We start from the raw sequence: 22601 nt of genomic DNA on the forward strand, positions 1-22601 counted from the left end.
CCACTAGCGCAGGACCCCTCTTTCCGCAGCTTAGTAAAAGGGTCCCTATATGTGTAGGAATCCATGCAATTTTATAAAAAGCCCTTTCTGTATGTAAAAGAGGCTTTATAACACACAGGAAAAGCTTTATAAAATCCCCCCTCCATGATATTTCCAGAATGTGATCTGGAAAAAGAAGACTCTGCCAGGCTGAATGGATGATCCATCTTTTTATAGAATGTATCTTCCCTCTATCCAGGATATCTGTGGTTGCTTTAAGAAAAGGATTAAGGATGCCAAGTTACCTTAAGAGCTTTCTGTGCAGCTTCACTTGAGCCAATAGCAATGAGATTTGGGCCAGCCATGCTACAAAAGCTCTTCAGATGCAAATAGTCAGAAACAGGAACCGTGGAAACTGCATAGTCCTGCAAAAAATTTAAGAAACCATGTTTTAATCAGTATCGTTTATATAATCAGAAAGCACATTAGAGACTATTAGATGGTGTCCTTCTGTCCAGTGCAATCGGGCACTACTGGTAGAGCGGAGGGATAATGAAAGAGCTAAGGTTGTGGGAAAAATTAAAGGTGAAGCTCCAGACTTGCTGGATTTCACTCTGCCTCCTTGAGTCTTCTAGAATTTTCAGATTTTTCTAGACACACAGATGAAATCTGTCAGATTTTTATTGCCAGATTTGGAGACAATCTGAATGTCAAAAAATCTGAAGCACATTTAAAAAAAATTCCAAAGTAAATTCACAATCTGAAAAAAAAATGTTTCAAATCGTTTCAAAGTCCAAACCACATTTTTCTAATTTGCTTTTGATTTCTCCAGACAAAGTCGATCTGATGAACTTTTTTTTTCTTTGTCCCCTGCTCCTTTTCGGTGTTTTCAGCTGAACTGGTACCAGAACTGGGATTTAACACCATCAGCTGCCATTCGCAACTAGCAGGGACTATTTCTTCTACTATAAAGATTTCTTGTTGTAGCAACAGTGCTCAGGCAGGGGCCATGGCATCAGTGCTTCTTCTGGAGCCCTACATTCATAGGCCCTGAATCTGCCAATAGGTTCCACTGTTGCACAATGGCTGGGACAGCCTTTCACCAGAGGCTGTGAATGCTGCTTCACCATCTTAGACCTCGGATGGCCTACAAAGCAAAAGACATGACCTTGGAAGGAAACTCAGGTCCCTCTAAGTGACAGTGCGCAGTAGTTTCACTGAGCAACTGGTCTGAGACTGACAAACCCATTCTGAGGAAGTTTGCAAATCTGTAAAAAAAATGTAGATTGCAGGAATTAACCCTATGAGCACCAAAATATATTTTAGAGCTCAATCCATTGGCTAGCATTATCAAAGTTTAAAGTTTATAGTTTTTTTTTACTACTTTCTATATTGCCTGGGCTAACAAGCAAATCTAAGCAGTGTACAAACTAAGGGCCCTGTTTACTAAGGTGAGCTAGCAATTTTAGCGCGTGCACAAAATTAGTGCGCGCTAACTGTGTAGGCGCCCATAGATGGTTAGCGCGGTAACCAGCCGGTAATGACCTACGAGTGCTGAATGCCACTTGGTGCCCGTCTGATACGTACGTTGGAAAAAAATTTCAGCCGCATGTATCGGCCGCGCACCAAAAATGAAATTACCATTAGATCCACGTGGTAGCCGTATGGTAACTCCATTTTGGCACGCGTTGGGCGCGCGTAGATGCTTACGCGGCTTAGTAAAAGGGCCCCATAGTGTCTATATTAGAAGAGTTCTGGAGGGAGTTTGTGGCCTGTTTCTAAAAAAAACATCACTGCAACGGCTGGGCTAACTGGTGTTGTGATAAAAAATAAAGGGAAAAAAATCTGGATACAGGTGAATGAAGGCACCATAGGACAAAAGAGGCTAGTTCCAAGTAAGCTGGAAACACAGACAGACCAGGAGGAAACTACCACCAGGCCAAAAACCAAAATACACTGCTGAAGTGGACTGCAAAGCTCTGTATGATTCTTTAATAAGTCAACCTCACCAGTCAACAGGATGGTTATTGGCAAGCCAAATCTTGGAAAAAGTCATCTGAAGATCCATAAATACATTTATGCAGCAAGTGAAAATATAAAATAATGCATTTGATCTTGTGCAAGTCCCTTCACCCTCCATTGCTCCAGGAACAAACTTGGATTGTAAACCCTCTGAGGAGAAGAAAATACCTGTTGTATGTGAATGTAACTCGCTTTGAGCTATTACTGGAAAGACATGAGCTAAATCCAAAGGTGTTTTTCACCAGCAAACTGAGTAAATTTGATTAACATGTCAGAAAAGAGAATCATATAGGAAAACTGCACATTTACTATATGACATTTACTACTGGACGACTGCTTTTGGTTTCCCAGATTAAAGGTACCAACCTTAAATGTATCTGCCAGAATTTCTGCACCACGCTGATTTGTTCTTTTTGACAAACCGACAAAAAACTCCCTACCTGGAATGAAACAAGAAATGAAAAAGAATGTTATACACAGCAAAATGATGACTTAATCAATGCCAGTTTAGATTAGACATAACAAAAGCATTAGCAGGGCAATTCTGTAACAAGCACTGGTAGGATCCTGTTCTATAAGGAAACGTGGAGGGGCATAATCAAACGGGGCCGGCCATCTATATGGCCGGCCATCTTCAAGGCCGGCCCCGTAAAGTAGCGTACCGACCGTATTATCGAAACAAGATGGCCGGCTATCTTTCATTTACATGATACAGTCGGAGCCGGCCAAATCTCAACATTTGGGCCTGCTTTAGAGATGGCCGGCATTGTTTTTCAGCGATAATGGGAACTAATGGCGGCGATCTCAAACCCGGCCAAATCCAAGGCATTTGGTCATGGGAGGAGCCAGCATTTGTAGTGCACTGGTCCCCCTCACATGCCAGGACACCAACCGGGCACTCTAGGAGGCACTGCAGTGCACTTCAAAAATTGCTCCCAGGTGCATACCTCCCTTACCTTGTGTGCTGAGCCCCCCAAATGCCCCCCCCAAACCCACGCCTACAACTGTACATCACTACCATAGCCCTTAGGGATGAAGGGGAGCACCTACATGTGGGTACAGTGGGTTTTGGGGCACTTTTTGGAGGCTTGGTCCTAAAAATAAATGGACCAAGTGAAGACGGCCAAGTGCTCGTCAGAGCCGGCCTTGTTTTTTCCATTATCGGCCGAAGCCGGCCATGTCTTAATCACGCTCCCGTCCTGCCTTCCATACCCTGCCGACACGCCCCCTTGAACTTTGGCCGGCCCTGCGACGGAAAGCAGTTGAAGCCGGCCAAAATCGGCTTTCGATTATACCGATTTGGCCGGGTTTAGGAGATGGCCGGCCATCTCCCAATTTGTGTAGGAAGATGGCCGGCCTTCTGCTTCGAAAATAAGCAGGATAGACACCTATGTTCTATTATAAATACTAATGTAACTGGGTATATAAGCACCTAAAAGTAAGGTGTGACCACCTCCGCTAGCCAGCAAGCTGGTGTAAATGCTTATGCCTAATGGTGAACATAAGAACAGCCATAGGCACGGTCCCAAATGACTACCATACCATACCATACGTGTATTTGTATCCTGCCTATATCTACACAAGAATCAAAGCGGGTCACAACAAATTAATAAGACAAGTCTAAAACTTAACAGAAATCATTCAAATATTTATTAAACAGATAAGTCTTTAATGATTTTCGGAACAACAAACAATTAGTCAATGTCCATATTGATACTGGAATACAGTTCCATAAACAACTAGATCGGTAACTGAGAGCCCCTTCTACTAAGCGGCGGTAAGCCCAATGTGGGCTTACCATTCACTAAACAGAAAGTACCACCGGGCTACCGCAGCAGCCCGGCAGTACTTCCCATCCCTAGCGCGCCGTCATATCTGGCGCTACAAAATTATATTTATTTTTGTAGCATCGGAGTGTACCCGGTGGTAATCGGGCAGTGCCATGCACTGTCTGGTTACTGCCAGATTAGAATCACCACCTCAATGGGTGGCAGTAAGGGCTACCCCCAAAATGGCCACGCGGCAAGTGCTTTACTTGCCACATGGCCATTTCCTGCAGGAAAGAAAGACTTTCTTTTTACCTGCTGCGATAAAAGGGGGCCTCAGCGACTGTGAAAAACACCTTTTGATGCAGCTTGGTAAAAGGGGCCCTAAATGAACTATTGTGAAATTTTTCTGAGTTACACATTCTGAACTGTAGGAAAGCCCAACCTTAATGTCAGCAATATCGTGAAGAAGTTCTGAAAGAAGGTATAGATAATAATTGCTTATGAGAACTAGGGCATAAACCATGAATAATTTTAAAATCCATGCATGCAATTTTGAATTCTATGCGTGCAACAACAGGCAACTACAGACCAACATCCTGTCTGCCAACAATGTTCAAATTACTGACAAGAATAATAGCGGACACAGTGCAGGACTACTTAGAAAGAAACAATTTGCTCCAGTGGAACAAAAAAGAAAACCATCGAAACACCAGAGGAACAAAAGATCAGCTTCTGATTGATAAAATGATCCTGGCAAACACTGAAAACAACCCCCCAAATGTAGCTTGCATTGGTTACGAGAAGGCCTTTGACTCATTACCACCAGATGGATTTTGAAATGCCTGGAAATAACTGGAGTGAGTGAAAATATCAGAAATCTTGTGCAGCCAGCAGTGAGTTAGTGGAAAACATTATTATTTATTGGGGTTTATTAACCGCCTTTATGAAGAGATTCACCCAAGGCGGTGTACAGCAGGTACAATTTAACATAAAACTTACAATTTTGTTAACAGCATAACAATAATACAGTAACCAAGTATAAATATAAATACAATAAATGAGGTAAGCTATAAATTGAAACCTAATAATAGAACTACCGTGAAAAAAAATATACACATTTAACAACACTGGAATTCAAATACCAGAGATATAATACAATGTTAGCATAATACTAATAATACACCCAATAAAAATCCATTAGAACATTCAACTAATATAGATATGATGCTAATGATTTTCTACAATTGGGAGTGAAATAGCAGATTAGATGAACATGTCAGGTTCTCAGGTTCAGAGCCCGCAGGGCCGGGCTCTGGAGCAAACGTGAGCCCTTGGGCTGCTGCCGAGGAGCGACAGCAGCAGGCAAAACCCACCAACCAACACTGGGCAAGCACACCGGCAGGGACTGCAGGCACTGCCCAGCGAACCGGAACACATGGACTGGAATCCCCTGGACTGGAGGACACAGGACTGGAACACACACCGGACTGGAACACACTGGACTGGAGCGCACCAGACTGGAACACACCGGACCGGAACACACTGGACTGGAGCACACTGGACTGGTCCGTACAGCTTCACCTGCACTTAGCTACTAAGCCCCCCAGAAGTTGAGCTCCTGGGTTCGAGTAGCCGGCAGGACTTACTGGATACCGGATGACACAGGGACCAGGACTGGAAACAGAAGTACTCCTAAACCTAAACTGATCTACGTGCTCCCAAGTCCTAAACCAGCAGGAGTGTTCCTAACAGTAAACTGACAAAAGGACTTCCTAAGCCCTATATTAAACAGGAGCTCCTAAGCCCTGCTCAAGAAAGGGACTTCCTAAGCCCTGTTGCAGGAATTGATGCATGAATTACCCCTATTGTTAGCAGAATCTGTGGTACTTCAGGAGTCAAACAGCACACACCAGAATGAGGGAGAAATCTTCTTTATTTGCCAGCAAACAAAGTAGGACATCAGTTCTAGCTCTCTTCTTCCCTTTCTCAGCTCTCTGGATGTTATGGCTTCTGTCTCAGCTTCTTCTCTTCTTCTGCTGTCTGTCTTCCTTCAGCTCTCCTTCTTCTGTCTGTTCCTTCTGACGTAAGCTGCTTCTGCTCCCACTTATATACCGTTCTATCTCCCTCCTAGCCCCCCTTACTCTCCAGATGGTAAAGAATAAATTGATTACCTTGCCTCAACCAATCATCTCTATACATTACTTTAAAAATATCAGTTACATAGGTTTAATATTTCTCAAACTGACCTATGACCTGGGGCCCCTCAAACCAGACAATATGGCACCAGAACTCTTGCATTTTCTTATTATGATTAATTTCTCAACTATAGCTTAAACTGGGTTCATTTAGGGGCTAATGGGCCATTCTCATATTCCTAGTCAACTTCATACTAACTGCTAACTGAACTCTGGCATTCATTAAGGGGTCAAGGGCCAGTCTTACTTAATAGCATACAGCTATAGTTTGTTATTTCTTTCAGAAAGCCCAGTCCTACATTTACCTATAATTAATCAAGGAGAAGAGAGTTGACTTATCTTTCACCTAGCCAGGACTGCAGCTAACTCAAACCATATGCTGACCTTTTCAACTACAGTCTTACTTAGAAAGTCAGACAAAGAGTTGGACAGACATTAGATTTAAAAAGGTATTCTACATATTAACTACACAGAATAAACATATTCTAAAATAAGCAGAATCAGTATTCCTTATAAGACATATTCTAAATATCAAGAACTTCTAAAATCTAACTATTTTCTTCTAAACAGTATTTCAGCCTAATCTTAAAACAAACTGCCTGCTTGCCTCGTTCATAATAGTATACAGATGTATGTAGTAAGGTAATATCTTTGAACTAGCCTTAACCCTCCATCACTCACAAAGGGTGAAAGAAGTTTCTCTCTCTGACCTTTTAACCCAGCAAAGCTAGATTTCTAAATAATCTGAACCATCTGGCATTCCTTCACTTTACTTGCAAGGTGAAAAGTTGAAATAGTATTTGACCACCTTTAAACAGAATTAACACTTAATATAATTTCTTATATATGTATAATTATGCCCATGCTGTCTCATTCCCCCCTTTGAGACTAAAATCAGCTTATGCAGAGATAAGTCTCACAACTCAAACTCTGGAGATTATAGTGATCCTAACTAGGAATAGGCTTGTGAATCACCATTACCCTACTTGTTAAGGTCCGACGGCATACTGCCGAAGCACATGAGGCCAGGAAACAAAACAACAACCCTGCTAAAACTAAGACTATTAGGGAAATGAACAAAGGACGTATCCAGGAGGTCAATGACCACCACCAGGAGGTAAGGTCTAATCCTCCTCGGTAATCCTCCACATTAAGGCTGGCCAACTGTAGGACTTTATCCATAGCATGCCTAACTACATGCGTCCTATTTATGACAATAGTACAGCACTCTGAAGAATTTAGCACTGTGCAGAGGCCACCCTGGGCTGCAAAGAGATAGTCAAGACCCATACGGTTATACCGAGAAACTATACTTAATTCATTAATTTGATCCTGCAATGCATTGACTACCACGTTCAGCTCATGAACTAAAACATGGAGTAGGGACTGAAGTCTCCGGGTAGCCATGCCTAGTTCAGTAATACCCGCTACCGGGCCCCCAATTGGAATCCAGGCCGTAGCAGAAAGGGCTACAAGTCTCTTTTTAGTCAGAGGATAAGTAGAATTGATATACTGGAGGGCTAATTCAATCGCCTCATCCTCTGTGGCAACGGAGGAAGGTAAGGACAAGGCCTCTCGCTTAGAGCGGTGCGGGGATAGTGGTTTGAGGAGAGGAATAACTTTAGGAAAATAATTCAAGGTTACCAATACACAAAAATCATATGTGGGGGGAAGAATCATCTGGAGGACATTATCACAGAGCCAGTAATGACCAAGGAGAGGGCGAGGAAAGTTCCCAATAAATGTTGGCACAGGATGGACATTAGGATGCCCATAATGCGAGCCCCTATCCCAGGGGGAACGAAGAAGAAATGGAGACTTTGTACACCATAGGTGCCAATCCCCAATTGTGACAAGCTGCTCATGTGTTATAAACCTTTCATACCCCGGGGACTTATGAAAGTAGAAAATAGGCCGGGACACTATAGTCTTCTCAGTAGTACGGTTAGGAGCCAGATAATCACCTTGGTCATAATCTGCAGGTATGGTAGTAGGGCAAATAGGAGTACCTGGAGAAACTACCCACACAGATTCCCCTTTTTCTGGGAGAACATTAGTATAGTTACAGGGAATGGGAAGAACAGTTGAGATGTTTCTTGTTAAACAAAACACTCCAGAAGCTGGATAGGGAGACGTAAAGACTGGCCTTAGAGAAGATTCAGAGGGGGAAGTAGCATTATAAAAGGACCACCAAGTATAATCCTGGCTCCAAGGGCCTGAACTCGAAAAGTAGGGAGGTATAAGAGCTGGGAGCTGCACAGGGACAGGTACAGCTGGGACATCTGTAGTATAAGGAGAAAATCGGGAACACACAATACAAGGGGAAGTAATCTTTGCCTGGCTAATTAGTTCCTGGACAGAGTGTAACCAAAGGTTGGAGCGAGTTGGGGTATTAGGAAAAAGGAGGCAAGGAGTAGAAAACAACAAAAGCATCCAAACTACTAACATTTTCTTTCTTCCTAATCTAAAACAAATACAGCAAACTAATTAAGCAATAATATTCCAACAGTCTGTGCTAGTCACAGATTACTCTAATATAATGTTCTCAGTCTTTGAGTTCTTATACCAGTTGGGATAGACCCTCAACTGACAAGGATCAAGCTCTCAAATTCCAAGAAAGCCAGAATCAGGGCAAGAAAGAGTCTCAGTGTGAAGCCGAAGTTCAGCAGCTCCTGCAGTATGCAGTTGACCCTTCTTTTCAGCTAGTAGATTCTTTGGTTCGGGTCAAGCGCAACTTCAATGGCTCCGCTGGATCACTTTCTGCTCTCCACTGTTTAGGCTCCGTCTGATCCGTGCTGGGCTCAGTCTGGTCAGCAGACTTAATTCGAGACCAATGGACCCATGGAGTTATCCCTGTGACCTTCACAGCTGTAGGGGTAGAAAGCAAAACAGTAAAAGGTCCTTTCCATCGGGGCCCCAAAGGCTGGAGCCTCCAGTCTTTCACCCAAACTCTATCCCCTGGCAGGAAGGAATGTACCTGAGCCTGGAAGGGGACAGGGTTTATTTCTCTCACATAAGACTGAAGCTCAGAAATTATCCTGCCCAAGAGGGCTACCTGCTCCTGCACCTGGGCAGACCCTAAAGTCCCTATGTCTCCCTTAATTCCCTGCAAAATGGCTGGGGGCTTCCCATACACAATTTCAAAGGGAGAGAGGGCTGTTCCTTTAGTTGGGGTGCATCGGAGGCGGAAGAGGGCTAGTGGCAGTGCCTGTGGCCATTTCAGTTGGGTTTCCTGACAAATCTTTGCTAGGCTATTTTTCAAGGTTCTGTTTGCCCGCTCAACCTGCCCTGAACTCTGGGGACGATAGGCACAATGCAATTTCCAGGTAATGCGCAATGCGCGGGACAGGGCCTGAAGTGTGGCTTCAACAAAGGCGGGACCATTATCTGAACCTATGGCAAGGGGCAGTCCATACCTGGGGATGACATCCCTAAGGAGGGCTCGAGCTACTTCTGTGGCTTTCTCAGTGACTGTAGGATATGCTTCCACCCACCCAGAAAAGGTACAGACCATGACCAAGAGGTATCGGAGCCTACCGCTCCCGGGCATTTCTGTGAAGTCTATAACTAGAGACTCAAAGGGTGTTAGTCCTGTAGACTGAACTCCTGGTGGAATACGGGGTCCCTGACGAGCATTATTCTGGGCACAGAGAGTACATCGGGCAGAGGCAGTAGCAACCAGACTATCCAATCCTTCCAAGACCACTACTCGACTGAGTAGGCGGGCTAGTGCTGTTTTCCCTAAGTGTGATAGGTCATGAGCTTGAGACACTACAGGCCAAGCTAGGTGGCGTGGCACCAGAACTCTGGTATCAGGGAGATGTAACCAGCCATCAGGTCTCCTTACTGCACCTTCCTCTTGAGCCCATTTCTCTTCCATTTGGGTGTATATAGGCGTCCATTCTTGCAATCGGATTTGGAACAGGGTGGTCACAGTACTTGCTGGGGGTCCTCGAGCAGCTTCCTTGGCCACCCGATCAGCATGGCGATTCCCTCGGGCCACTGGAGTATCTATCCTTTGGTGTCCCCTGCAGTGAATGACAGCTACCTTCTTAGGGGCCCAAACAGCCTCTAGCAGCTGAAGTATTTCGGGTCCATACTTAACAGGTTGGCCTGCAGCATTTATAAGTCCCTTTTCCTTATACAAAGCTCCATGAGCATGTAGAGTTGTGAAGGCATACTTGGAATCAGTATAAATGTTGGTTACCAGTCCTGCTGCTAGCTCCAGAGCTCGTATGAGGGCCACAAGTTCTGCTTTCTGGGCTGAAGTTCCTTGGGGCAGGGCTCTTGCTTCTATCACCTTATCCTCTGTCACCACAGCATAGCCTGCCAATCGCTTGGAGTTCTCCACGTAACTGCTTCCATCTGTGAAATAAATTACATCTGGGTCCCTCCAAGGAACATCTTTAAGATCTGGTCGACTGGAGTACACTTCATCCATGGTTTGGATACAGTCATGATCCGGTGGTCCCTCAGATGCTGGCAAAAGAGTGGCAGGATTGAATGTAGCCACTGTTTCCAGGTGTATCCGTGGATTCTCACACAAGCTAGCTTGGTACTTAACCATACGGTTATTTGTAAACCAGTGGTTGCCCTTATACTCCATGAGGGTGAGAACTGCGTGGGGGACTTTAACAACCAGTTCTTGCCCCAAGGTCAGCTTATCAGCTTCCTGGACCAGTAAGGCTGTTGCTGCAATGGCCCTCATGCAGGCTGGCCATCCTTTAGCCACTCCATCCAGCTGTTTAGACAGGTATGCAACAGGCCTCTGCCAGGATCCCATCATCTGGGTCAGCACACCCAGAGCAACCCCGTCGCTCATGGACATACAATGAGAAAGGTTTCTCCACATCAGGAAGGCCTAACGCAGGGGCTTGGAGTAGGGCTTTCTTTATGGCAATGAAGGATTGTTGAGCAGTAGGTCCCCATTCAAATGGTTCCTTTTCACCCCCCTTTGTGGCCTGGTAAAGGGGTTTCGCCATCAATGCAAAATTTGGAATCCAAATTCTGCAGAATCCGGCTGCTCCCAGAAATTCCCTAACTTCCCTTCTGGACTTGGGTTGGGGAATTGCAGCAACTGCTTGCTTCCTACTGACATCCAGTCTCCGACTTCCTTACATCAAAAAGAACCAGGCATACCTGGAAAGTAACACTCAAGAAAAAAGACAAAAATCAAATAAATTATAAAAGAGAATCTAGTATTAAACGTATTTCAAAAATTTCTCAACTAGCCATGTTTTAAAGTAGCCTAGTGGTTAGTGCAGTAGACTGTGATCCTGGGGAACTGGGTTTGATTTCCACTGCAGCTCCTCGTGACTCTGGGCAAATCAATTTAACCCTCCATTATCCCAGGTACAAATAAGTACCTGTATATACTATGTAAACCGCTTTGAATGTAGTGCAAAATACACAGAGAGTCCCATTCCCTTTCCCTTAAGGGTTTTTCTAAACAGCAAAAGACTACTGAAAGATCTAAAAAAAAGCCCAGGAGCTCATTCCAGAATTTTATTCCCATAAACAGAAATGAAGACTGAAAAACTGACTTCAATCTGACAGATTTTGAGGTCGGGAGATGTAAAAGTAAAGTATTTCATAGTTTTATGGTGTTATCCCGACAAGGAAGAGTAAATAATGACAGCATATATTTGGAAGCGAGACCATGTAAAGTTTTAAAGATGATTGTACAAGCTTTAAAATATATCCTGTTTTGCATGCGATACACTGCTCGTTTGAAGTCTCATGGTGCCGCCTGGCACGACTCAGCTCAATGTGAATTAAATTGCATTCTACTCCATTGTGTCTGTTCCTGCATCTAAATTTAAAGTGTCCATGCTAAAAAAAGAAAACAATTAAAACATCCAATGAAAGCACAGATTGGCATCTGTTTTCTGTGTCTAAATATAAGCGTCCAAGCCAAAAAAATTTAACATGCTTATATTTAGGCCACTTTTTTTGGTTTTTGGGTTTTACCAGGCGCATGCGCACAGGAGCCGAGCTTACCACGGAACTCTTCTGCACATGGGTGAGCAAAATTCTCCCGTGCTAAAGCACAACCCTCCCACCAAACTCCCTAATGCTTAATGCTATAAGCGCACCTATATTTGCATCTCATTAGCATTGAGCATTTAGGGCACTGTTCTGGGCTGTTCTAATGGTATTTTTACGGTGCTGTTCAGAACAGTGCCCAGGTTTTGAGCATCAGGGCCTAAATGACAGCAGACAAAGACCCACACAGTCCAACCAGTCTGCCCAACAAGGTGGTTAGAGCCCCGCCTGCCACTCTGTGTGGGCCCTAGTCATCCTGCTTAAGCACTGGCAGTCAAGCGTTCACCATTCCAGCCATATAGGCAGTCAAACATGATGTAGTCTTGGTTATACCCAGATTTCATCCCCAAGTGTTACTGACAGTATTCAACTTACAGTCAAATCCACATTAATAACAATAATAATGATAATGATAAATATCACAAAGGAATTCCGGGAGTACGCATCTTAAAATTCAGCATTCATATATGGAATATAATAAATCAGATCAATTGCATTTAGTAACAACGTTATCCTGTCTTTACATACAGGTAATAAAGCTGATACATTTTTTTTAATGATATAGGGTTTATTCACATATTCAATTGATGAGAATATGCTTTTCTTAACTAGCTTGTGGTTTAACCATTTATGAGTTCTCAAAATACTTCTGCTAGTGCCGGTCTTAGCAAGTGCGGGGTCCTATGCAGACCAATTTAATGGGGCCCCACCCTAGCCCCGCCCCCACCCTAGCTCCAGGGCTGGCCGCCACTCCCTCCGAGCCGCTCCCTCCCAGCTCCAAGGCCCCCCTCCCTGCGCCAAGGCCCCCCTCCCTCCGTTTCTCCCTCCCAGCTCCAAAGGCCCCCCTCCCAGCTCCCAGCTCCAAAGGCCCCCTCCTCCCCCTCCCTCTGTTTCTCCCTCCCAGCTCCAAAGGCCCCGTTCCTTCCCACCCAGCTCCCTCCCTCCTCCCTCTGAATTTTAAAAGTTACCTCTTCAACGTCGGGACGGGTTACAGCACCGGCAGGTAGCAACAGCAGCAGCAGTCAGTGAAAAGCGTGCAAGCTGCTCGGCGCTTCCTTTCCCTCGCTCAGCTCTGGTCCCGCCCTCATTTCCTGTTTCCACGAGGGCGGGACCAGAGCTGAGCGAGGGAAAGGAAGCGCCGAGCAGCTCGCACGTTTTTCAATGACTGCTGCTGCTGCTGCTACCTGCCGGCGCTGTAACCCGTCCCGATGTCAACGCAAGGTAACTTTTAAAATCCAAAGGGAGGGGGGACTGGAGCTCGGGCGGTTGGAGTGGGGCGACTTCAGGTGCACCGCACGGGGCCCCCTTGAGCCCGAGGCCCTATGCGGTCACCTCGCCCTAAGACTGGCCCTGATTTCTGCTCACGTACAATCAGCAAAAGACATAACCTTTTAAAAATGTGTAACCATTCTTTATTCTGTCCTTGTAAATTCTTTTGCAATGGCCAGTTTGTACAAGCATAACTTTACTGTGACTGGAAAATCTAAGGGTATTAGCTGTAATTGCAGAACATACTTTATAAAGATACGGTAGAGATCTTTTCTTGAAGAAGAAATAATTAAGCTCTCTAATGGCAACCATTTATTTCTACCTTTCCTGGCATGAGTTGAATGTGTAGAAGGGAATGTAGCCAAGGTACAGATGGATTACTCAATCACTGGTTTCCCTACCGAATCATAACAATTTCTGTATTTTATGAAACAAGGAACACGTTCATGATAGGAAGGTCATGATCTCTCTTTTTGGTTTGGAAAATCTGAAACATTTTCAACTTTGTTAAGAATTAAAATTGGCAGATATACTGCCAAGATGGTGGTACAGTGCCAGCTGCTGAAAAATGAGTAGCAAGGTGTTGTACCATACAATCATACAGTTATACATATTGCCAGTCACTGACGCTGACAGCATAGCGTATGCTCGCCATTGCTTCAGTGCTGACCCCTGACAAAGGCTGGTGTGCTGAAACTTGGCCAAGTCGAGTCATTTTCTAATAAATTTATTTGAAGCTGAACTTGAGACTCCTTCCTTTGGACTATCTCTGCTTTGTTTTGGTTGATTGCAGTATTTTTGCAGAGTGTTGTGCTTCTGCTTTTGTTGCACCAGTTTTGCAACATACAGGGACACTTACCAGCACTTACACATCTACCTCCGAAATTCTATAAAGGTGTTTTAAATTGCGCATGCAAATTTGGGCGTGCACCCAATTTGCGTACGCAATTTAATTGAATAACGAGCTGATTAGTGTTGATAATTGGGTGCTAATAATTATTGGCACTAATTGGTTTTAAGTGAAATTTACATGTACATTTATAGTTATGTGGATCCGTGCATAAAATTTATGCATGGCTCCAAAAAGTGGGCATGGCCATGTGAGGGTCATGGGTGGATCAGGGGCATTCCTAGAATTTATGCATCCTGTTATAGAATAAGGGGAATACACACATAATTTAGATGTGAGGATTTACACCAGGGTTTACTTTCAGTGCCGTTTATAGAATAGCGTTTAGTGTGATATCTTTTTGGCACTGATTTTTCAGTGCTATTTATAGAATTTGGTCCCTACTGTATGTGGTAAATTTTAAAATCTGCACATACAAGAGCAATCAATTAACAAGAGAGGCACAATAACTCTGAATTTTTGAGGTGGTAGTAGATACAACAGAGGTTAGCACAATTGCTCCCTGATTCACTGGTGGAGATCCAGGTCTTACTATCAGGTAGCTAGCAATTGTGCATGCCTCAGAGTACATACAAAAGCTGGCAAGGGGGTTTCTTAAAGTACAAGTGTGTTCTCATTGAAAAATGGAAAACACATGCATACTTTTTTGGCCCACCCAAACCATAGTTTATAGTTTTATTAAATTTGCTATACACAGTGTGTTTTTCTAGCAAAAAAGGTGCCGGTACTCAAATGATAGGCCACCCTTCAGGGGTGGGGTGATCACTGAGGGACCCACCCCACAATAGCCAGGCCCCCTGCAACCAGTCACAGAATCTATGTAAAGGCAGAATTGGTGTGTAGAGCCTGAGCTCTTCCATTAAAACTTGGGGTCCATGGGTCAATTTTAGCAGACAATGGAAAAGGTGCCGGTACTCAGTATCCCCAAGTACCCCCTCAAAAAAAGCCCTGGCTATACAGCTCTAACTGGTGGGCAGAGCAGAGTGGTATACAATTTAGTTAAAAAAAAACAATAAAAGGAAAGGAACTACAATTTTTTTGATAGGACAGTAAATCAATCACATAGGAAGGAACAGAGTGCAGCAGAAGAAAAGTTGGGGGAGCAGACAGTATATAGGGAGGACAACCAAACCCAATCAGCTGCCATCACCGTAGGCTTCTCTAAAGAGGCAGGATTTTAATTCGCATTTAAACTTTTTGAAAGAGAGATTGCTACGGAGAGAGAGAGAGGGAACCCATTCCTGATAAAAGGGTGCAAGAAAGAGAAAGCAGAGCGTCTGGTCAACTCAAATTGAGTAGATTTGGGACCAGGGAGATCCAGGTAATGGTTATTAAGTGAGAGGAGAAGTCAGACAGGGGAGTACGGGATTGTAAAGCAGAATAGGTAGTCAGGGGTGCCAAGATGGAAGCCCTTAAAGGTAAGTGTAGCTATTTTGTGGGTGATATGTTGTTCAGCTGGTAACCAGTGGTGAGCTTTCAGAAGATGAGTCCATTACTTTGGTGGACATGACAGAGAAAACAAATAGTGACATTCTGGAGTGTTAGAAGTGTCTTTAGTGTAGTATGTGGAAGGCTGGCATAGACAATATTACAGTAATCGAGACGTGTCATAAACAAAGACAGAATCAGAGCGTGAAAAGTATCGTGGTTTGAAATAGTGTCGGATAGCCCGAAGTTGATGGAAGACAAGAAAACTAACGTTGGTCATGTGTGAAATTTGAGGTAAAAATGTAATAGCAGAGTCAAAGATAATGCCTAAATACCAGAAGTGTGTTACTGGAATGATTGGGAATCCAAACAGGTTGACAGTGGAAGAGGGTGGGGAACAAGACCCTGAAAAGCAGCAAGTGACAGTTTTTTCTTTGTTTAACACCAAGTAGAGACTAACTCAAGGCACTGTTTGAGAGAGGTAATTGATGGGGCGTGAACAGAGGTAGAGCAGAAGAGAAGGATATCATGTGCATAAAAATAGGCCGAGGTATCAGTAGACTGTATGAGAGCAGCTAAAGGACTCAGAACAAGATTGAATAGTAGGGAAGAAAGAATTGATCCTTGGGGTACACTGCAGGTCAGGTCTCATGTCTCAGAGATAGAGGTTTGGGTTATGACCTAAAAGGAGCAAAATGAAGTAACATAATATAGTAACATAGTAAATGACAGCAGATAAAGACCTGCAAGTAAACCAAGTGTGTACCAAGCTCCCTTGAAATCTGTATCCTAGCCATCTACATGTGTCAATGTAACAAGAATTAATTTATCTTGGGGGAAGAGCTCTAGAGCACTCGCTAATGTTTATAATTTTTAAGATATATATATATATATTTTTTAATTCTCCACCAGTTGCCGATTAAAGCAACAAGATCCACAATTGCAATGAATTAAATATTATCTCTGTTCAAGTGCAGTATCCTGCATTTCCAGATTTAAAGGCATGTACCCAGGACACAAAAGACCATCTATTTAGCTTCAGAAAAGGTTTATTTAATATACAAATCATGTAAATAATATTGCAAGAGGTAGTTCTTTTAAGGACCTGGGAACAGATAATTTGTGCCAAAACAACAAAATAACAGGTTTAAATAACTTACAGAAAAGTCTTTGTTGCAGAATTGTTGAAGCTGAGAGAGAGAAAGAGTGAAGAAGGAATCCTCTCTGCTGAAGGAGTACTTTTCTTTTAAAGTTGGTTGCTAGAGCCTGGAGAGACGTCTTGTCTGGATGTGTGTGAGTAGAGTTCAGCAGAGGAACCAGGTCCCAAGAGCAGCAGATTCCCAAAAAGATGCAGGTCCCAAGAAGCTAGAGAGCTGGGCTTTTCCAGGCTTTTTATACAGTCTGTTTGCATGGAAATATGAGTGCATGTCCTGTGTGCATTTGCTTCCTGGTTTGCACTGGATAATTTGCAAGGCATTATGGTTAATGTAGTCTATTCACATGATCAAATTATAAGTCTTTCCTTTCTGCAGATGTCCTGGCGTCTTCTTGTCTGATAGCTGATGGGAGGGGGCAGGTATACATCTGATGACAGGCAAATGTTTTGTTTATGCTTTTCCACTGAGTCCTTTGTCTTTAGTGGCTTCTCCAGACCCTCTGTCTGCAGTTCTGCAGAAGTCTTGATGAGCCTTCAAGTATCCACCTAGTCATGCTTTGTTTCAGGTGGGAGGAGAAGGAGGTTTTATCTCTGTGACGCCAGTACCTTTTGTCTTTGTTAAGTGTTTGTAATTGACTAGCCCTGCTATCAGAAGTTCCCAGGAAAAAGGGAGGGGAAAGAGGGGCTTGAGGTTCAGATCAGTTTCCCTGTTGCAGTTTCAATAAGTCTTTTAAAATTGTATTTTTATATTGTTATATATTTGTATCTGATTCAGCACAATTAATTGATATACTGCTCAATAATTCTGACACCATGTTACATCAACAGCAGCTTTCTAAAATCACTATTTATATGTGTGTGCAATCTACATGTGTAAATGCTACTATTGATAGGTGTAGATGATTCCAAAATGACCTCCAGTGTCTGTACTTCTGGATAAAGTAAAATGAGCTGCTGTAGTTGGTCCCCAAATCCTCACACCTAAAGTTTAGTCAGTCTTGTCAAGGACTATATACCTCTTCACTAAATGCAAAAAAAAAAAAGGTAGAGAAACAACTCAAATATGAGAAAAAAGCATGGGTAAGTCCACATCTATTGGCAAACACATCACTCATACCACAGAAATGAGTAAAATTCTACAATCTGAGTTATATGAATATTCATATTCTGTTCTCCAATATTCAAAAATGCCAGTGTTTATAATATACTTAAATTGTTGACCGGACACCAAGTATCTTTCTATTATAACACTTCTGTAGTTAAAACCCAGAAAACTATAAACTCAGCACAATCCATTTACACTGTAAGGTTGCTTGACCGTCCAGCTACAGGATACCATAAACATTTTTTACTGTACCTGTAAATAAAACATCTCCTCCATCTAACGTTGCATTTTCATCCGTCATCACTACAACATTAAGCTGCAGATGTTCTAGAGCTTTCTTCATTTCTTCAACCTGTTGAAAATAAAACTTTGAGTGAGCATCTGGTGCCTCAATACTAAAATCAAAGTAGATTTTACTGGCCCTAATTAAGATTAAAAAGTCACTGTTCATGTATAGGAAAGGGATGTGATGTTCCTTGACAAATTGAAGGCGGTAAGATCTCCACTGGTAAAATGCATTTGCCTATAATATCCTGAGTATGTTCAAATCATGGTTGAATCTTTTTACCCTTCCTTCAAGGCCACAAAAAAAAGAGTACTATGTGTGTACTGTGAGTGCCATGTGCATGAATTTGAGACATAGAAACATTTCCATCAGGAATGGCAAATAAAATTAATCAGATCTTTGTTTTCAAACTGCAGCTCAGATGCTCTGTGTATCATAGGAAAACTAAATAATGCCTTGTGATAAGAGGTGTATATGTAGAAAAGCGCTTGCTTTATTTATTTATTTATTTACTTATTTTGTTCAACTCTACGCTTCTTCAGATAAAAGTTTGAATTAAATTACAAAATAATAACAAACATTAATCTCATTAAATGGTCTCATCCCCTTTCATCCAACTGCCCTAACATCTAGAAAATGTCTTCCAGAAAGAGTAGGGAAAGGTTTTTTCTGAACTAGGCCAACTGACTGTGACATTTAGGAAGTGAGGTTGTGAATGCAAGTAGCACTAGGCTCAAAATTAGGTTAACAGAGACACAAGCAACTTAAAGGTTATGGCTGTCATTATGTAGATTAAAACGAGGTTAACAATGACATTAAGCAAATTATATAGACTATGGATATCATTAGGTAGGATAAAATAAAGTTAAAAGAGACACTATGCAACTTACATAGGCTATGGATATCACTAGGTAGGGTAACTGATATAGGTTACAACTGTCATTAGGTAGGATAAAATGAGGTTAACAGAGACACCATCAGGCTCATTTTCAAAAGAGAAGGAAGCCCATCTTTCAAAATATTTTTTGCCAGCCTCAGATGTCATACTCAGGTCCAAGACAGTAATATGCAGGTCCCTGGAGCAGTTTTAGTGGGTGCAGTGCACTTCAGGCAGGCGGACCCAGGCCCATCCTCCTCCCTACCTGTTACGTTTGTGGAGGAAATAGCGAGCCCTCCAAAACCCACCAGAAACCCACTGTACCCACATCTAGGTGCCCCCCTTCACCCATAAGGGCTATGGTAGTGGTGTACAGTTGTGGGTAGTGGGTTTTAGGGGGGGTTTGGGGGGGCTCAGCAGACAAGGTAAGGGAGCTATGTTGCTGGGAGCATTTTATGAAGTCCACTGCAGTGCCCCCTAGGGTGCCCGGTTGGTGTCCTGGCATTTCAGGGGGACCAGTGTACTACAAATGCTGGCTCCTCCCACAACCAAAGGGCTTGCATTTGGTTGTTTCTAAGATGGGTGTCCTTGGTTTCCATTATCGCCGAAAATCAGAAACGACCATGTCTAGGGACGACCATCTCTAAGGACGACCTAAATTTCAAGATTTGGGCGTTCCCGATTGTATTATTGAAACAAAAGATGGACGTCCATCTTGTTTCGATAATACGGGTTTCCCCGCCCCTCCACAGGACGTTTTGCGAGGACGTCCTCAACAAAACTGTCCCTTTCGATTATGCCCCTCCATGCAACTTATATAGGCTATGAATATCACTAGGTAGGACAAAACAAGGTTAACAGAGATATTAAGCAACTTATATAGGCTACGGCTGTCATTAGGTAGGATAAAAAGAGGTTAACAGAGATATTGAGCAACTTATATAGGCTATGGATATTGTTAGATAGGATAAAACGAAGTTAACAGAAACATTAAGAAATTTCTATAGGCTACAGCTGTCATTAGGTAGGATAAAATAAAGTTAATAGACACTACCCTACAAATTCTATAAAAGTTGCTACAAATTGAGCATGTGCACCCAATCTGCATGTGCAATGTAATTGAATAATGAGCCAGTTAGCTCTGATAGTTGGCTTCTTAACGAGAAATTATTGGTGCTAATTGGATTTAATTAAAATTTACATGTGTAAATTTGGGCACGGGATCGCGCATTAATTTTATATGTGGGTCCAAAGAGGGGGTGTGGCCATGGGAGGGTCATGAGCACATCGAGGCATTCCCACAATTTATGCACATTGTTATAGAATAATGGGGATCTGCGCCTAATTTAGGTACAGTGATTTACATCAAGGTTGTACCTAAATGCAGTCGCGGTTCCTGGAGCTAAGCGCTGTTCTATAAATGGTGTCTAAGTTTAAGCGCCATTTACATAATAGCACTAAGCACTATTTTTTTGGTGATGATTTTTTAGGTGCCATTTATAGAATTTAGTCCTTTGCAACTTACATATGCTATGACTGAAACAAGGTTAACAGATACTATAGGTCATCCAAAGTTGGGTACACAATTTTGGGTGAGGATTGCAGAGCAGTGCATAAACTAATTAGTTAATTCGGCAATAACAATCAATTACTGGTGTTAACAAGCACTTAATTGGCAATAATTAAGAGTTACATGCGGATCTGCTCTATGCTCTAATTTATAACATGTGAGCCTAAATTTCATAGTGCACAACTTCAAATGGGGTGTGGCCATAAGAGGGGCATAGATGGGTCAGGTGCATTTTCAGAAATTAGGCGCGATGTTATAGAATACCTGCATTTGCATGCCTAACTGCCATGAGCTTAGTGCGAGCATTTATACCTGCCTTTGGCAAGCTCCCTCCCTCCCCCCGCACCCCTGTTGGTGGCATGAGAATCTGGCCATGTACTTTCAAATCTCAAATCTTGTCTATACAGTACAAATACTGCGGCGGTAAACCACCCGAGGTCCACTCCACAGCTCGCCCTCTGACCTGTCCCACCTGTGCAGAAACAGCCAGGGCCGCCGAGAGCCTGAGCCGGGCCCAGGGCAAGGCCGCACCCAGCCCCCCCCCCCCCCCTCAGCTCCCTTCTGTCTGCCATCCGACCACCTTCATTTAAAAAAACAAAACAAATTTCAAAATCGGCAGCACAGTGCCTTCTGTGTGAAAGCACCAGATCGTCTCGGGTGGGCTTTCACTCACTATGTCCCGCCCTCCTCTGATGTAACTTCCTATTTTTGCGAGGGCGGGACACAGTAAGGGAAGGCCAGCCCGAGGCGATCTGGCGCTTTCACACAGAAGGTGCTGCGCTGCCGATTTTGAGATTTTGTTTGTTTTTTTAAATGAAGGTGCTTGTATGGCAGACAGAAGGGAGCTGAGGATAGGTAGGTGGAGACGGGGGACTGCAGTGCCAGTGGCCTGGGAGCAGGAGAGAGTGAGAGACCCCGGCCCGAGCCCTCCTTGGAGTCCCAAGCCCGGGGAATTTTGCCCCACTGCCCCCCTCTCGGCGGCACTGGAAACAGCTAGTTGAATCAGAGGAGGTGGGATGAGTCAGAGGGTGTGCTCTGGAGCAGACCTAAGGCGGAGTACCACTGCAGTACTATTGCTGTATAGAAGAGATTTGAGATTTGAAGATATTGGGGAGAGGGGGGTGGACCAACGAAAAAAGCAGAGTGGAATGCTACGCAACCTGGGAGAAACCTAGCAGAAGACACAGTATCAGAGCTTTGTCATGCTGCTCACAAATCAGGTCTCAGAATTTTTTTACAGTCTTACTTCAAGGCATGCTGGGACTGGGGGGGGCGGCAGCAGAGAGGGCATGCTGGATCTGTGTAGTGGGTATGATTGAGGCAGGGAGAAGGACATGCTGGCTGGGGAGGGGTGTGACTGTGTGTGTGTGTGGCCTTGACTTATACATGGGTCACACCAATTTTGGCCCTTTTTTAGTCCCCAAACTGCCTTTGACTTATACATTGGATCGACTTATAGTTGAGTATATACAGTAAGTTCCAGGAGGGAAGTGAAGGATTCCCAGTAAGGTGTGCAGAGAAGGATCAGGAATTCCTATTCTTTATGCAACTGTGCATTTTATTCATTTAACTGTGATTGGCAGACCTCCTTCCAAGCCCTAGAGTCCACAGGGATGCACAGCTATTGCCAGGTAGTCTTTTAAAAACAGTGATTTTTAGTTTATTTCAGAAGTGTTTTTAGGCAGCAAACAGCTGTGCAATAATTACTTCTTAAAGACTGCCAAGCTCTAGTTGCTGAAAGTGCCTCATTAACATTCACAGAAGCAATCATCAAAGAATACAGAGATGCAACAAATGAGGCATGATACAGAGTGGATGGCATGTAATTTAAGCTAACTCACAGGCGGATGATCAGAAGCCCCGCGCTGTTCCAAACAGCGCTCTAAAAATAGCACTGCAACAGCGCGGGGCTATACCACCCCTATGATCAGAGATAATAGCATGCAAATTTTAGCACGCTATTATCTCTGATCATGGGGTAAACGTGCAG

General features: G+C 43.5%; 1 protein-coding gene across 1 annotated transcript in view; it reads right to left on the reverse strand.

The window, feature by feature from the left end:
* DDAH1 (dimethylarginine dimethylaminohydrolase 1) overlaps positions 1-22601 on the reverse strand; it is a 201395-nt gene that overhangs the window by 47653 nt on the left and 131141 nt on the right. The window contains exons 2-4 of the mRNA XM_030205495.1: positions 18131-18230; positions 2368-2441; positions 285-404 (exon numbers count right to left, since the gene is read on the reverse strand). Of these exons, the coding sequence (XP_030061355.1) occupies positions 285-404; positions 2368-2441; positions 18131-18230 (294 nt within the window). The remainder of the gene's footprint in view (positions 1-284; positions 405-2367; positions 2442-18130; positions 18231-22601) is intronic.

This window comes from Microcaecilia unicolor, chromosome 6 (genome assembly GCF_901765095.1).
Source record: "Microcaecilia unicolor chromosome 6, aMicUni1.1, whole genome shotgun sequence".
NCBI classification, from domain to species: Eukaryota; Metazoa; Chordata; class Amphibia; order Gymnophiona; family Siphonopidae; genus Microcaecilia; species Microcaecilia unicolor.